We start from the raw sequence: 16946 nt of genomic DNA, 5'->3' as shown, positions 1-16946 counted from the left end.
GAAGAAAGAAATAAGGGCATTATGCAAGGATCAACAAAAGCACAGATGCTTGAAAATCATTTTCATGAACTGCCAGCCGTGACATTGTCACAGTGGTCTTGCTGACATCTTCTCGGCTTTGGAACATCAGTCAATTTTGAATACCTCATTACAAAAAATCTAAGATTTGCATAAACCACTCAGTAGTTTTCAAGACATACAAAATCAGAAATGACCTTTGAACCCTGCTGTCTCATATTTGATTGCATTTTTACAGTATCTGCTTTGAGTATAGACACTGAATATGGCAGTCATCATTGATGAGACTCACTACTTCATATTTGCTCTGTCAGTAAGGACATTTGTTAATCACTAGTCTGTTCATGTACTCATGAATGACAGGGGATAAATGGTAACAGAGGATTTTTTCACTGATGGAGTAGCTTGTGAATTGACTTTGAACTGAATAGCGCTTTGTTAGGTCTTGATTGCAACACATTAATGAGACCATTTTAACATTGATTCCTTACAATTGCAAATTCTAGACTTAAGATTTCAACATTTATGTGTCACTCGATATTTCATTTCACTTCACTTGAAATATTTTTATATAATTTACCCATTTAAGGGATGAACTTTTTGGAAGTAAAAGTAGCATTATTTTGTGTACTTTTTTTTTTTTAATTTTGAGGCTAGTGAGTTGTTCTAACATTGGTTTTCAAAGTTTGTTGCATGATTATTTTCTTATATTTTCTTATCTGAGTAAAAATTGGTGTCTTCAAAATAGTGAAATAACTACGCGATGGGAAAAAAATAGGAAAAAAAAAATAGAAAGCCTCTTCCCCCAAGAAAACAACATCAATAAAGCTGGCTGCATATGCCGACATTGGTTTCTTTCCATATTTTCTCTGGTCTTGCACTAACAAAGGTTAAACATTTTCTTACCCAAGTTTTAACACAGTTTACTGAAAGATAATGATGGGATGTGTATCACTATGCTTATCTGTAGTTGCCCATATGGTATGCAAACATTCACTGTACATGCATTTCCAACATACATGTACATTTTTACTTCCCGATTCCTGTTAATGTGCTGTAGGTGCTGACTTTTTTAACTTTAAATTTAATCAGGCTTTGTTTTATGTGATCAGATTTTCTAAAAACTTTATTATTGATCATTGATGACAAGCTTTGAGAATTTCTGAATGTTGACTGAACATGGCCACCATGGCATCATTATCACTTTGACTTCCACTCCAGGTTTTGTGTTGGCAGAAAAACCTGCTGTGTAGCATACATGTTTGTCAGAACTTGGAAATTGATGGTATCTTTGTATGGACAAAATTGGTTTGGTCCTGTGGGAGGTGGTTTCACCTCTTCCTTTGCAATTATCAGTTGGAACCTACATTTAACTGGAAGCACATTTGGAGTCTACAGGGAACACCAAAGACCATGCATGTCTTAATGCTGAAGTCATTGTTCTTGACAAGAAAAGGTTTAATCCATAATTCATTAGGTTGTCTGCTAGTGACAGAAGGGATACCAGGAAAACCCTCAATGAGGCTTAGAGGTACGACCCATGTTCAGTTTCTTCCCCAATATTTCTGGTGTACCTTTCTGTATACAGAACCTCAAAACTGCAGGCTTTTATTTTGATGCATCATGCATTTTTGGACACTGAGTTACCAAATTTGGAGTTGACATATTGTGAAATGTAAAATGTTATTTAAAATATTTGTCACTGAGTTTGTGTGGAGCAATGATGATTAGAAAACACTTTATTTGACTTTAACTTTACAGAATAAAATATATGCAGCATAGATATCTCTGCGTGTACACCAAGTTTATAAATTTAAATATAATATGTCATGTTGAGGAAATGACACCTCCACCCTCAGCCACATGAGAAGATAGAGAAGAACAGGTCCCCTGGGGAAAACCCTTCATTCAAATCCCTCTGAATACTTTTGTTATCAATGCATAGCATGATCAAAAGGAATGAGTGCCTTGAAGAGTCTTGAAGGCATGTACGTGTGTACTCCAAGTTCATGTGGATTTCATTATGTTTCACATTTATGCATTGCAAAGCCTGATTTGAGTGATACCAGTAGGAGGCATAAAGGCCGGTTCATCTATCGCAAATAGGAACAAGAAATTGTGATATCACAGCAAGTACACTTGTGATATGAATAAAATAGTTGAACACTTTGATTTCAACACAGAGTTGCTTTAGATCATGTACATTACCCATTCACATTCCTTCATTCCTGTCATGTTTGTGTGATGTGTCCCCATCAAGACAAGTATTATTATTTTCATGTACACGTACAAAGGGACAATCATAATTGGAACAGTTGTTGTTGGCCCTTAAGGAGTAAGAGTACATTTGCATTTAAGGTATTTTTGCCATTCATGTTTGTATCCATTCAAGGAAATGTGTGAAATCTAACAACCACTGTACAAATTTCAAGCATATGCCATTTCAAAGCAATGCCATTTCAAGTATTTTCTGGGAGAATATAACTATTGTTTGTAGCACTGGAAGTAGTATAACCATGTACATTGTACTTTAGGAAAAAATACACGGTATTTAAAGGAGATGTGTAATTTGTAGTCGAGCAGTGGACGATTTGGAATTGAACCATTTGCAGCACATAAATTTGGTCAGGACTTGATCAGATGGCCTGAAGCTGTCTGCATGGGAAGCAGGTTTATTCCATTGGCTGAAATATTGGATGTGACTTTGCGTAACTGTGTTGATGTAGGGACTGTGTGTTTTCAATTACACAGCAAATGAGTTGGTGGTACGAATGCCAACGGGGCACCGGACAATCACTGATAGGCATATTGCACATTTTGCACTTTTCTTAATGATCAGTAGACATAAAGAGATAGTGCAGCATGTTGATTCATCTCACTTATTTGGGGATTTGTTTTAGGTCGTTCATCGTTTTCCCTTTTTTTTCTTGGCTTAATGATAATCTGTTTTACCAAAATTATTTCAGGACATACCGTCACCCACAATACAAACATTTATGAACATAAATTTGTTTTGCAAATTGACGTTTTATTTATGTGTGGGCTTGCATGTTGGTGTTACTCATTTTAAATGCTTAATTCTAATGCTACATTTTGATGTGTTGTGTGCAAGTAATGGGTTACACATCTATTTGCTGTTCTCTAAAAATTTTGTTCGAAAGGTTTGGACCTCTTTACTGGTAAATTAGCAATGAGCAATCGAAAAGTTTGTGAAAAGGATGTTTGTGTCGTGATTTTAGATTCATTTCTAGGCATAAAATGGCTTAAATGAGATGTGTCATGTTGCATTGTTGTTTGGATCTTTGTTGTGCCTCCTGTTATGGTACTGTTCACAGTACATGTACACTGTAGATGTCAACATGGTGGCCAAAGGCTGACACAAGTTAGTGATATCAGGTCAGAAATTTGTGCTGCGGTTGTACAGAAGTTGAACACAGTTCAAACTCCATAGTTAGATTTCAATTTGATTGGTTCCTAGCCTCAAATATACTTGCCACCAGAATTCGCACGAACCTGCCTCTTAGGTCACTCTTTAATGCATCAGTTTACCGGTATGTCCTTTTCATCACTGAGGATTCGTGGTCCACAAATTCAATAATGTCTTCTAGGCACCCTCAATCTGCCATTTGCTTGTGCACACTTGTTTTCCTGTAGTGTATTTGTCTCGCTGCATTATTTCATTGAATAACAGAGTAGTGGATATCCAATGAACATTTTCCTCCATTGTGTTTAGGTCCACTATTGTTAAGGTCACGTACAAAAATAGTTTGCAACATCACTGCCATTCACAATCAATAGTCACACTAAAGTAGACGTTAGGTGGTGTTTGAAGCTCTAAATATAGATGGGCTGTTTGGATTTGAGCATACCGTACCAACTAATCACTGAATACTAAAGCACTTCACTTTGGCCTGTTGATGTTTAAGATATGAACTGTGTAGAGGTATCAAGGAATATGAAGACATTAAGTCTTCTTCACTTTGACATTTACAAAGAAAAGTACATGTATGCTCAGTAGTGCATCCTTTTTCTCTTTCTGAATACACGCACATTTGCACAGGAATGCAGATGGTAACCAGGAGCACTGTGTGTTTGGGTGAAACTTTTATGAGGATAAATGAATTTCATTAATTGAATGCTAAGATTGGCAGTTTGCCATGGAAACATTAGTTAGAAAAACTATCCAACGTTACTCAACCTGATATATGGCATGAAACTACCTCAGTTTATTCATTCAACTAAACTTTGGCAAACAAGGGGCAAAGAAATTTTAGGGTACCAATTTGGAACAGGTTTGTAGATTGTACATGTACATTCAAGGATGCAGACCATTAAATGTAAAATTTCAAAGATCACAGTGAACCTTATATGACTGGATAACTTGGGCTACAATACTTCTTATATTGTAGATCAATCACAGAGCTCAAATTTAGATTTAATATCATGCATTGTAGTCTTGTACAATTTGCAGCCTTGCGTGTATCTACAATCTATATGTACATACACGTGAAAACCTTATATTTTGTGCTTGCCTACCAGCCATCACAGGCAGAGACCTTGCAACCAATATTCCTTTATGGTGACTGTCTGTGTAATTCTCCTACATGGTACATATGAAACAAAATAATACACAGGACAACCTGTAAAAGGTTGGGTTACTCTAAAACTCCTGGTTATCATGTTTAATACCATTCTTGGATTGAACTGTGCTGTGAATCTTAACTGTAGTTTAGATATTTTTTTCAACTTGATTTACAGCCATTATTTTATAATCTAGTTAAGACATTTAACTTTACATACTTAGAAGATGGACCAAACAATGCTGGAATAAAAGCCAGCTCATTCAAGCTGCAGCCTAAAACTACATATTGTCGGGTGCCTTGAAGAAGATCATAAGCTCTTATGACCTTTTGCCGGGAAGCATAATCGCTGCAAATATATTTTCCTGGCAAAAGGACGTATGCATGCAACTGTTTTATTTTAATGAAATATAAAGATTTCTTTGCAAATAGTTACAAAAATTTTCCCAAGTTGTTTGATAAGTTGCTCAAAGGTTGCTTTTTGCACAGCCTGTGTTGATTTTGTAGTAAAATTTATCCATTTTTACTAAATAAAGAGAGTGTGTTTCTTACGCCCTTTTTAATACCGGGAACATTTTTTTCTACTGTAATCATGCTTCCAGGCAAAAGGGTATAAGCGCACTTACAACCTTTTGCCGGGCACACAACGATATAGAGTGCACATGTATGTTTTCTGCCACAAACCCACAGATATGTTATTTGGAAATCTGATGTGTACTGAATTGGTGTTGAGATATTTTGGTTACAAATTTCGGGGGGACTTCATTTATGCTTTTGAGAAATAAATTCACTTGAATTCATATTCAAGTAGTCCATGTCAAAATTTTGAGAAAAGAAATCACACATTCTAAAGTGAATTGGAAAGCAAATGGAGGAACCACCATGTTGTTGATTTCAGCTGAAATTGATGAAGAATTCCCGAGGGCATTTCAATGTATCTCATGCTGCGCAGGAAGAGATGACGGTCGAGTGGCGGCACACGGCACAGGGGGTGCCACTAATGAAATTAAATTCATGGTTTTGTGAATATGTGTCCGTTATTAAAAGTGTGCGGATAGGAAACCTTTGAATAATCGACTCTGCAGCAAAGTGGTCTGTGACTCTGAGGGAATAGATATGGTGATTTAAATGTCTGTCAACAAAAATCAGGGAGTCTGATCTTGATTTGGGTTGAATGCAAGTTGAACTGAAGCTGTGAATTAGGTGCAAAAAAATGCATGGCGCACTGTGCAGAAATACATACATGTAGAGTGTTGTATAATCTGCTTGACGCAGGAATACTGGAAGGAATATTTCACAGTACACAGTGCAGGAATACTTAAGGGTGAAGTAACATTACATGTTAATTGTAGGAATCCTGCATGTTGTGGGAAGTATGTCAGAATACTGCTCAATATGGAAATACTGCAGAATATGGAAACGCCATACAGTGTAGGAATAATGCAGAGTATGGGAATGCTGTACAATAAGGTGTATGCATGTACCACATGGAAAAGTTTGCCTGTGTTCCCTTTCATTGCGACTGCTGAGTGGCCTCTCCCTTCCCAGTACCAGGCATTCAATCCACCTTTGGCCCCTAGAGTCTATGATGTTCACACAAAAATGTGATCTTTCTCTCTGATGTCATGGTAACATATTAGTGCATTGGAAGTTCAACAACTTCCTTGAGCACCTCTCAGGGGCTTATTTCCAACAGAAACAGCACCTTTCTTGACAATTTCAACACCTTCCCAATCAAACTTCTTCCCCCTACCCCACACTGGCTCCATTCAAGACAGTGTCATCACATCAAAGAAGATCACTGATTCACACATGATACCACCATTCCACGCTTTCTTGCACCAGTTATGTATCCTACCAGTGCATTTTGTCATAGCTATGCTGAGATGAGCAACCATGAATGAAAGTGATTACTGCTGATGTAACCACATTGCCAGTTTGCTTTCATCGATGTAGCAAAGATAGAGAGCTATATGGTGAACCTGATATTGTCATGCAATTACACTGGGCTTAAGTCCGCCTATCCACATCCGGCAGACAACCTGACAGCTGTTATGTAGCAGCTAGTAATGTTAGATGGGCATAGCCTAGGGTTATTCAGCCTCTGTGCGGGCATGTGTAGGCTGCCTTCAGCCTCCGCAATTATTAATAACATTGCTTTAATGATGAACAGTGTCATCATACCTGGGTTTGCACTCTCTCTTCAGTTTCACTCGTCATGACAAAACAGAAATGCCTTTATATGGAATGGTAATTATTGACGGTATACTTTGAAAAAATTATTTCAATATGTGTTCAAGACTCACTGACATTTTTCAGCTGTTAAAAATTGCATAACCAAGTATTCCTTGAAAGTGCAGTTCCTTTCTGTTTCTATTTTTGTGTTCAATGTCACTGAGCAAAGCTGGATAAGTTTCCAGTTAATAAGGAAACTTACCACAGGCCAAAGAAACTTGGGATACTGAGCTTTTTCTAGTTTTGAAAGGATAACGTAAATAGTGAACATTATGTTCTCAGAGACTGCCATTGCAATAATCACAAGTTCACTGCAGAAAAATATGAAAAAAAGGCCTAAAAAAAATTCCCCCACTTGGCAAAATAGGGTGAGTGGATCTGTAATTTGAAATATGAAAAATGGATAGCCTGAAAATGAAACCACATCTTGATAATTTTTGCGGAAAATAGAAGTCACAATACTTCCATCGTTGTTAAGCTCCATCCTGATATACAGTCATCACTGTACCGATAGGTGTCACCAGGATTTTTGAAGGAGGGGGGTCAAAGGAATAATAAGCAACAAACTGATGAACCATTAACACTGGAAGAGGGTCTGTTTTGAGGGGTGTTTTATTTATGCGAGATTGTCGTACCCTTCTATTTTTCATTTCTTTTGAATTTCTTTTTTCAATTTTTTGTGAGGGGGAGGGCAAGCACTCCCTTGCCACCCCTTGATCCCCTCGTGACACTCATGGTCATCACCTGACTCTGTTCTTTTATGTTTTATTTCAAGATGTGTGAGCATACATGGACCACTACTTTGATTTATAAAGCTGCTGCCTTTCTTTAAATTGAACATTGTACGTGTAAAGAATAAATGCAAGGTTCATTGAGAGAATAAATGACTGGTTCATTCACGTTGGTCATTGTCATACCACAGGATTAATTGCCATACATTATGATGTTGATTTATGATGAACTGGGAAATTTCAATACGTAAAAGCAAGTCTGTCATGGCTTTTATTATGGTTGTTACGAGTAGGTTTGTATTGGTGCATTGTAGTACTGGAAATATCCCATTCGGCATTGTTGTCAAGTGAAGATCAGTGTGAATGCATGAGTCTCGCAGTATAACTTGATGGGATTGTTTGAAGTCACTATTTTGATACATTGAATCTTAAACTCAGAAGATTCTCATGGATAGTTTTTGTGATCCACAGTTGTTAGGCTTCCAAAGTAGAAATGGCATTTGCATGGAGAAATACAAGGTTGTCAGCCAAGTTGCATTGTTCTATTGATGACTGGGTAACGGGGTAACAACGGGGTAAAATATTTTTGTAGCATGTGCAGAAATGCTGCACCTGGGAGTAGATAACAGCAGTGCTCAGTGTTAGGCACATGGACTAGTTACTACAGGTAGAAACATGGCATTAAACTGGACTATAGAGCTTCAAGAGTAAATGGATCTCATTACATTGCATTGCATTGTATTGCACTGCATTACATTGCTGTGCACGCGTAAAATATTTGCATGTGCATATGTATGAATATGTATAGATGAATCCAGACATGTGCATTCAGCAATCTCTTTTGGAAAAATGCAAGCATTGGGTTAGTTACAATATAGAAAAATATTCTTGAATGTCAATTTAGTTCAAATCTGGCTCAGCATTCTGCCATAGTACTTACTCTAAATTTCTTGACAATTCAGTGATCTTATACATGTGTGTACTTGACAAACAGATTGTGTCAGGTGTCATTTTCGGGCTTTTTATGTCAAGTTCACTAGTTGCAATCAGGCAAACTGCTAATAGAAATTTTTTTGTACAATGCATTCTGGGAGGTAGAAGTTTGACTCAGTCTACTTCAAGGTTACCATATGTACAGTCTGCTAGTCAATTACGTGTCTGACATCTGCCTGCACATTTTAATGTTCAAGAACACATATCCCCAAGCCATTTCCCATCAGTCATGGCAGGGGTTGGGTATGAAGCTCTCGGCTGGTTTCTCTACTTGTGGCTAGTCTTTCTAAGAAACACCAGACTACACTGCAGCTCAAATTAGGAGTAATGGTTGAGTGGTTCATGCAGTCATTGCATTATGGAGGAGTCTTGCTAGTGACGGCCTGTCTGTGTCCACTGATACTCAGCTACCAGTATCTGTTGAAGAGGCAGGTGCAGATGGTAACATCTCAGACGGAATTATATTAAGAATCATTTAAATTACATCAGACTGCCCCCCCCGATCTGGGGATGGAGAGCAGGTGTTTGGTTCCTTAATCATAATAGGTGGTGGGGGGGGTCAGGGACGTGGGGGCTGTGTTGCATCATACAGATGGTTAGACTGGTTCTGGATCAAATTCAAATCAACAGGAAAAAAGATTTTGTAGTGATTTGTTTTGTTGAAGACCCAGCTCGTTATAGCAGTGATTTGTATATGTATGCAGCATTTCAAAGAAACATGTTAATTTGTACAGAGCGTATAAAAAAAGCAACAAAATTTCTTTTGAATTTTGTGGAGACTGTATTATTAGTTTTACACCAAAATGACTAGTAGCCCAAGTTAAAACCACAGATCCCCTCTTTCCAGTGAATGTTCCAGTCCAATGTTGTTTATTTGCATATGGTCATGGATGGCTAAACAATCATTCGCTTTGGACACTAGGACAAATTAGACTTGGGACTAAGTTTTAGACACTGCAATCATCAGAGCATCTTATGCTATTGGAAGTGAACTTAATAATGACAACTTACCATTGTGTTTCGTAGCATGTCTCTCTGTAAACATTGTAACCATTAAGATATTATGTCATGCTTTACCCCGACTGCATTATGAACACATTTGGCCTATTCATTACAAACATTTCACAGGAGAGAAGGAGAATTGGATAGAATTCATGCTGATGTTTCTAACTGAAACTTGGTCTCAAGCCCACTTTGTCCCATGGTTCAAAAAGAATGGTTGTTCAGCCATCCATGACAGTGTGTGAATAAGTAGCATATCACTAGTCATTTTGGTGTAAAGCTAACACAATCTCAACAAAATTCAAATTAAATTTTGTTGTGTTTTTTTATACGTTCCTTATAGTCCTTGTTTTTTCCAATCAACTTTGGCTCCGTCTCAGGCTTCAACTGTTTTTTTACTAGCCGACTTTGAAGCTGTAAGCACAGTAATCAGTCTAATAGTGCCACAGAACATCAAATAAGATGCAAGAAAGCCAAAAATTATCGTAATCCAATGTAATTTAAACACTTCAGGCCCACAATCGGGAATTGGTTTTGGGAACGAAGCCTCAGACGGAGACGGAGTTGAGTATTGGAAAACGGCCTTAGTTTGCTGAAGTGACAAACAAGTGCCTTGATTATAATTTGGTATTTAGCAATTAAAAGATACCAGAAACATTATTAACCCTCAGAGGGAAGGAGAGATCCCCTTATATTTTCTGCCATATTACATTTTTCCCCTTGCCAAGGATTTCCATTACCTAGCTCAGTATTATTTGTACTTTATGCAGAGAATTAATTTACCTTCTTACTTGGATAAAGGAGAAACCTATTTTTCCAGTTGTTTACTGTCTTCACTGTCTGTCTGCATCTCACCATACTCCCACATACACTGTACCAAACACTGAGATTTGTTGTTCTCCAAAGACCCCAATGAGGATTGTCATAATCATTGCCATTTCTGTTTTGATTAGGTGCTTTCCCTGGGGCCTGATGTGCTTCCTGAGTATAAACTACAGTCCCCACGCATTCACAAATGGACAATCCTTCACTATTCACCCTTCAAGGCCGTGTGGGATTGGATCATTCTCCTCTTGGTCATCTACACAGCTATCGTGACACCTTACAATGCGGCCTTCCTGCTGGAGCGGCCAGGTATGCTTTTTATAGGGGCTACTTCCATTTCGCTATTAAAGTTAACCTTTCCAATGTAAGTAGAAATCCAATCGTGACAATGTGTCAGTTGTACCTGACTTGATGTTACCTTTGTTCACAGCATAATTTTTAAGTTAGATTATCTTGAACCACACCATGATGCCAGAAAAAAGTGAACTGGAATCTGCTGCAGTCCTTGCTATTTTATGTTCTATTTGTCCCTCCTGAATTCAAAGTATATGCATATATATGTCAGTATACTGTTGGCCCTGGGCACCAGTGTTCCCTCTAAGCCCTACTCATTCATGAATACCAGCACCATTTTCGCAGCATTGTTAAACACTGGAGCCTCACATTTCATAAGATATGTACATGTACCAGCTACATGCAGTTTGAAAAATCAAAAATTCAAAGAGAGAAGCGCATTGTAGTACTATAGGCCTTAAAATTTTTTGTAGGCTTCTTGGCCAATGTACATGTATTACTTTATGCTGTGGCTATATACTTCTGCCTATTAGATAACCTGTCCCTGCATGTTAGTCATCATTATGCAAACCTTTTTTTATTTTGCAGAAATCCACACACATTCACTCTGGAACAGTTTAGTAATAGCATTAGTTAATAGACCAAAGTGTATAAAGGAAACTGACTGTAGAACACAGTGTTAAAAGATTGTTGGAAAGCTCTGAATTGATTAGCGTTTGGCCATGGAGGTTTGATGAGCTATCCAGCCACCATTATTTGACTGTGCTCAGTTACGAGAGCTGAATGTCTCCACAGTGTAAGCCAATGGACCGGTGTGCTGATTCATTTAATTCCACTTTAATTAACTTTAACACATTTACTGTATGTAGATGTATCTAGCATACTGTACGAACTACATTTTAACTGCAAGCTTTTAACCTCAATCATAAAGATGCACTCTTAACAAAGTCTTTTAAAAACTCTTTTAGATGACATTTTACTTTACATTATAGAAACAGTTTTCTTCTGAATTTTTTGTAAGCTTCATATTGTCTTTTTTTTAATTGAATTTTTAAATGAATGCAAAAGCAGATATTTTTGTCCAGATTCATGGACCATGTTTATCGCTGACTGGTTGTCCAGATTCATGGACCATGTTTATCGCTGACTGGTTGTCCAGATTCATGGACCATGTTTATCGCTGACTGGTTGTCCAGATTCATGGACCATGTTTATCGCTGACTGGTTGTCCAGATTCATGGACCATGTTTATCGCTGACTGGTTGTCCAGATTCATGGACCACGTTTATCGCTGACTGGTTTTAAACATTACTTGGCCACATTTTATCCTCTGTCAAATCAGTCTGCTAAACTTGTCATAGGTACAGACATTTGTGGATGTTTACTTCAATTTAAATTTAGAGCACATGGTTTGAGTATCATAAATATTTAGCTAATTCAGGCGATTCACAATAGTGCACCTTCAAGAGTTTGTAGCACATTGGCCAATCATAACGTGTGAAATCCGTTGACCCTTTCCAAATGCGCATTGGGTCAACAAACTTTGCGCACTATGATTGGCGACCGCGTTGCAAACTCTTGGAGGTGCACTATTGTGAAACAAATGGAAGAGCTGGGAACTTAAGGTTGGATAGCTCAGTTGGGAGAGCTCCGTTGCAGTGTTCCGGAGGTTATAGGTTCAAATCCTGCTCCAGACAATTTCTTTATTCATCTTCATATGTAATTAATATGTAAGTACATGTACCTTGTCAGTTTCCCCATATACCATAGGCTGATGATTTAAGTTTAATAAATGTGAGAAGTGAGAAATTGGGCAACGAAATAAGCAAATGACAAAAGAGTAGATGGACATGTTGAAAACAAATCAAAAACCTTTGGCAAAATGTCCTTTAAAAAGCTTAAAGTTATTGAATAGAAACAAACTGATATTCATCATGATGTATGCACAAGAATATAAGACTATAGAGAGACACAAAGGCAGAGAAGATTGGACTAACAAACAGGTAGCTGAAAATATGCTTTATTTCGTATTCTGCACCTGTTTATTCCAGTCGAGAAGGTAAGTTAAGATTGCCTCAGCTTGAAGGCAATAATGTACATACATTAGAATGATCACATCCTGTTGTTGTGAACCAGTGGTGTTTTGTTGCAAATATGCTATTCATGTTATGAAAAAGTGGTCTATTCAGCGACACGTGAGTGCAGGATTGTGACATGCTGTGTGCCTGTAGTATGTAATCTAAGGACTATACAATAACAGAAAACAGTATCTGTCTCTTGCATCTTCAGAAAAAAACTATAGTGAAAGGCTGGAGAGAAAATTTAGGACCTGTACAAATTTTCTTTGCAAGCAGGGAGAGGAAGTCCTTAATGTTAACCCTTCCAGATTCTCAGCAATCCATTTGGAGGTTTGGCAACTTTTTCAAGACTGAAGAAGGTTTATACCACCCAGACAAAATTACATTTACGGCTGACTGGAAAGTTGAAGTTCAAGTTGGAGATTCAGGGCATACCAAAACCTCCTGGAAGTTTGTAGTCACTGTGGTGGATTTGTCCAATATAGGATGTAGGTCCTATTCAATCAAGTCATCTTTAAGGGTTTGTTTTGTTTTTGTTTTTGGGTTAAGTTAATTTCTAGCATTGTATGCATGGCATGTCTTAACCACACATTCATGTGAAACAAAGAAACATACCTCTGGAATGGTTGTCTTGCAGAAATTCTTTTCATACATATGCATCCGCGCATCACAAGAGAGGATATTTCTGTTGTGTTAAGATTTATGCTTACTGAAGGAAGTGAATCTTTCCAAAAGATTGACTTACCTGTTTAAGTATGTGTGGTTTGTTGCTTGGAATTGTGCTGTCTGTGACACAGTGCATTTTATTTTTGGAGGATACATGACATGTTCTGCTTCTGGGTTGCGGCAGTGTGTGACAAGGTTGTGTCTTTATGTATCAGTCTTCCCCAGAATTACTATTTCAGTCTGACACACATTGGATCAAGTGCTTGACTGGAAGAAGGTTTAGACTTTCTGAGAGAGTACAGATCTCACCCTCGACTTGTTTTACTCAAGTTCAAACAGTGAACCTAGTCAGTGTGTTTTTCTGGCCAGGTTTTCCCTTATAGTTTGTGATGATTTCCAATGGGTTTGTAGGGGTCCGCTTCCCCAAATGACAAATGAAAGTGAGATATACTGCACAAAATGTGCTAGCATCAAAAATGCATTTTGTGGAAGGGGACTTCAACTTTTGATTGATTGAACTACCGCCCAGTACATTTATAATTAATTACGTCTTACATCATGAAATGTTCTGTCTCATACACTACTTATTTTACGGGGATGATAATGGTTCAGCTTGGTCCATTATCATCATTAGGCCCCTATCTAGTTTCAGTTTAATACCAACCCATCACACTTTTACGCCTAGATATGTTGCATGGGCATCATGTTTGCTGGATTCTTCCCCTGAGCTGAAGGCCAAAGAGCACACAATTCAAACTGCTGAGTGAGACGTCTGGTTCTTTTCAGAACCACATACACTCACCCAAAAAAAGAATTAGTCACATGTTACTGCAAACCTTGTATTTAGTACTTCCACCATGCATAGTCTCAAGTTTTACTTGCTGGACATCAAAATAATATATCAGAATTTGCAAATCTTTATAAAATATACCTTTCTAAACAAAATATCAGATCATAGATTGCAAGACAAGTATATCATGCCTGGTAGTGGCTAACAGGCAACATGAAAGCTCCTTTGCTCTTATTTTTCCTTTCAGTTCTCCATAACAAATGGGACACCCGCATTTCAATATATTCACTATATTTCAATTGTATACATGTTCATTCCGCTTGCAGTTTTAATATAGATTGAGTTACTTCTTTCTTAGTGAAAGTCGGTGTCATGTTATTCTCAGATAAAGGATTTTTAAAAGGGGCAAGATTTTTAACACATGCAGCAACCAAAGGCCTTCAACAATTCACCTGCAAATTACAGTATTCATATAATGCAGTGTGAAGAATGGAAATATGGGGATATGTCATTTACTGTATTTATTTTATTGAATGTTGTTCATGAAGAGGGGCATTTAATTTCCCAACAACTGTTCAACAGCTTTCCAACACTTGATATAAACATATACATGTACATATAAATTCCATTTTTATAATTTTTTTGTCAATTTCTTATGTTCTCTTCATCAAGCTGAGAAAGCAGCTCTGGACAAAAACCCTGAATCTCGGTCTGGCGCTGAACGCTACAGTGATCCACTGACCGTGATTGACCTGATGGTGGATGTCATGTTCATTATTGATATTCTCATCAATTTTCGCACAACCTACGTGAATAAGAATGATGAGGTGGTGTCCAACCCAGGAAAGATTGCTGTGCACTACTTCAAAGGATGGTTTCTGATTGATGCAGTAGCCGCTATTCCATTTGATCTTCTCCTCTTTGGTGGTAATGACAAGGTGTGTTGCTTAACCACTGATAAGATTGTGGCCTTTACCTGCAAAATTTGTATCTGTAGAATATATCTACAAATATTTTGTTCACTGGTTTGGCATTTAATGACACATGACACCACTGTCTAGTGTTATGGTCAGTAAGTAAGCATTTACTGTTGTTGCTTCAGATAGGCTGTAATAACAGTTGCGGATTCAGCATAAGTGAAAAGGGGGCATCCAATGTGGGATGTCTTACTTATATGGGTTTGCCCTTTGGATTCTCACTGCCATTGAAAAATTCAGTACCTACAAGTCATCCTAACAGCCGATGACAACTCTTTTCACAGCCATTCAGTTCAATGTAAATGCATCCCGATTTCGGCACTAAATCAATGAAATCAGCAAGTCAGGAACTGATGGAATAGCATTAATTGTCAGAATCTGCCAGACAATCATTGCATACAAACTGTGGAGGCCCCTCCCGACCGAAACGTAAACTATAATGTTGTCATGCTTTTTTATATGTGTACTATCCTGTTGGGATTCAATGGATCATGCCCCCCCGAGAGTAACATAACCATTGACTGCCTATGAATATTGATAAGTCCATTCATTTTTTACTGATCAATTAAGATTTTTTTTCCTTCCTTATGTGCAGCAATCCACTACCCTCATTGGTCTTCTGAAAACAGCCCGCCTTCTACGACTTGTCAGAGTTGCGCGAAAACTGGATCGCTACTCGGAGTATGGAGCTGCAGTGCTCCTTCTGCTCATGTGCATATTTGCTCTCATTGCTCATTGGCTGGCCTGTATCTGGTTTGCTATTGGGCAAGTTGAAAAGGGAATGGACAAGAACAACAACAACATTGGCTGGCTAGATGACTTAGCCCGAAAGACTAAAACGTCTTTTAACGAGACTACAATAGAGTCCAAGTACATTACAGCATTGTATTTCACGTTCAGCAGTCTGACCAGCGTGGGATTTGGCAATGTCTCACCCAACACCAACTCAGAAAAAATCTTTTCCATTTGTGTCATGTTGATCGGATGTAAGTATTTCCTATGTTTGTGCATGTCTTTTTTATATCCCATGATTTTGTACTGAATCAGTTTCCAAATTGTAATTTTCTCATGTAGGGCTAACTACCCGGCATTAGAACCAGGGACCTGTGTAGCCAACCAATTCTGCCAGGAATTGCATGTAGTTTATTTAACTGAGTATCGGGACCCGTAACCAACTTCAGACTTTGCTTTATAATTTCTCTGACAATGAATTTAAAAAAGGGTTTTAAATCCACTTGAGGAGAATCTGCAAAATGAAAGCCAGACCAAAATTAACATGATAAAGCCACCCTGATGTGTTAGCTTACTGTACACATTTATATCATTCTGTGTGTGTTGATGCACCAATATAGTGATATTATCAGGCAGACTTGAATGAATTATCTGTGTACAGGGATAGAAATAGACAACTGGCCATCCAGGCTAGTTTTAGCCCCTGGGTACGTGTTTGACTGCAGCTGCAGACCATGGCCCACTGGCCAAGGGCTATTTACAAAATTTTGGACAAAGATCATAGAAAAAAATTATTGTATTCTGATAAACTTCAAAGCAATGAGTGTACGTATTTAGCCATGAAAATATCTTTTCCAGAGTTTTAAATTGAAAGTTTAACAAAACTATTAAAGGTTAATAATACTGACCGAAAACGAAGGAAATTTATGCTGTCTTGAGGGCTACTTAAGAAGTGAAAACAGCACACATGAGCAGGAACTACCGACATGTCTGCCGGCAAACACGGCAAACAGGTGCTAATAGTC

At 37.9% G+C, this 16946-nt stretch overlaps 1 protein-coding gene across 4 annotated transcripts in view; it reads left to right on the top strand.

The window, feature by feature from the left end:
• LOC110984221 (voltage-gated inwardly rectifying potassium channel KCNH6-like) overlaps positions 1-16946 on the top strand; it is a 124023-nt gene that overhangs the window by 83136 nt on the left and 23941 nt on the right. For all 4 annotated transcript variants that reach the window (XM_022244168.2, XM_022244169.2, XM_087147734.1 and 1 more), the window contains 3 exons: positions 10513-10693; positions 14885-15150; positions 15785-16175. In XM_022244168.2, the coding sequence (XP_022099860.1) occupies positions 10513-10693; positions 14885-15150; positions 15785-16175 (838 nt within the window). The remainder of the gene's footprint in view (positions 1-10512; positions 10694-14884; positions 15151-15784; positions 16176-16946) is intronic.

Source organism: Acanthaster planci, linkage group LG17 (assembly GCF_054643075.1).
Source record: "Acanthaster planci isolate LZ-2023a linkage group LG17, COTS_SCS, whole genome shotgun sequence".
Taxonomy (NCBI): Eukaryota; Metazoa; Echinodermata; class Asteroidea; order Valvatida; family Acanthasteridae; genus Acanthaster; species Acanthaster planci.
Note: the sequence above shows the minus strand (reverse complement) of the source record. Positions and strands in the feature narration are given on the sequence as shown.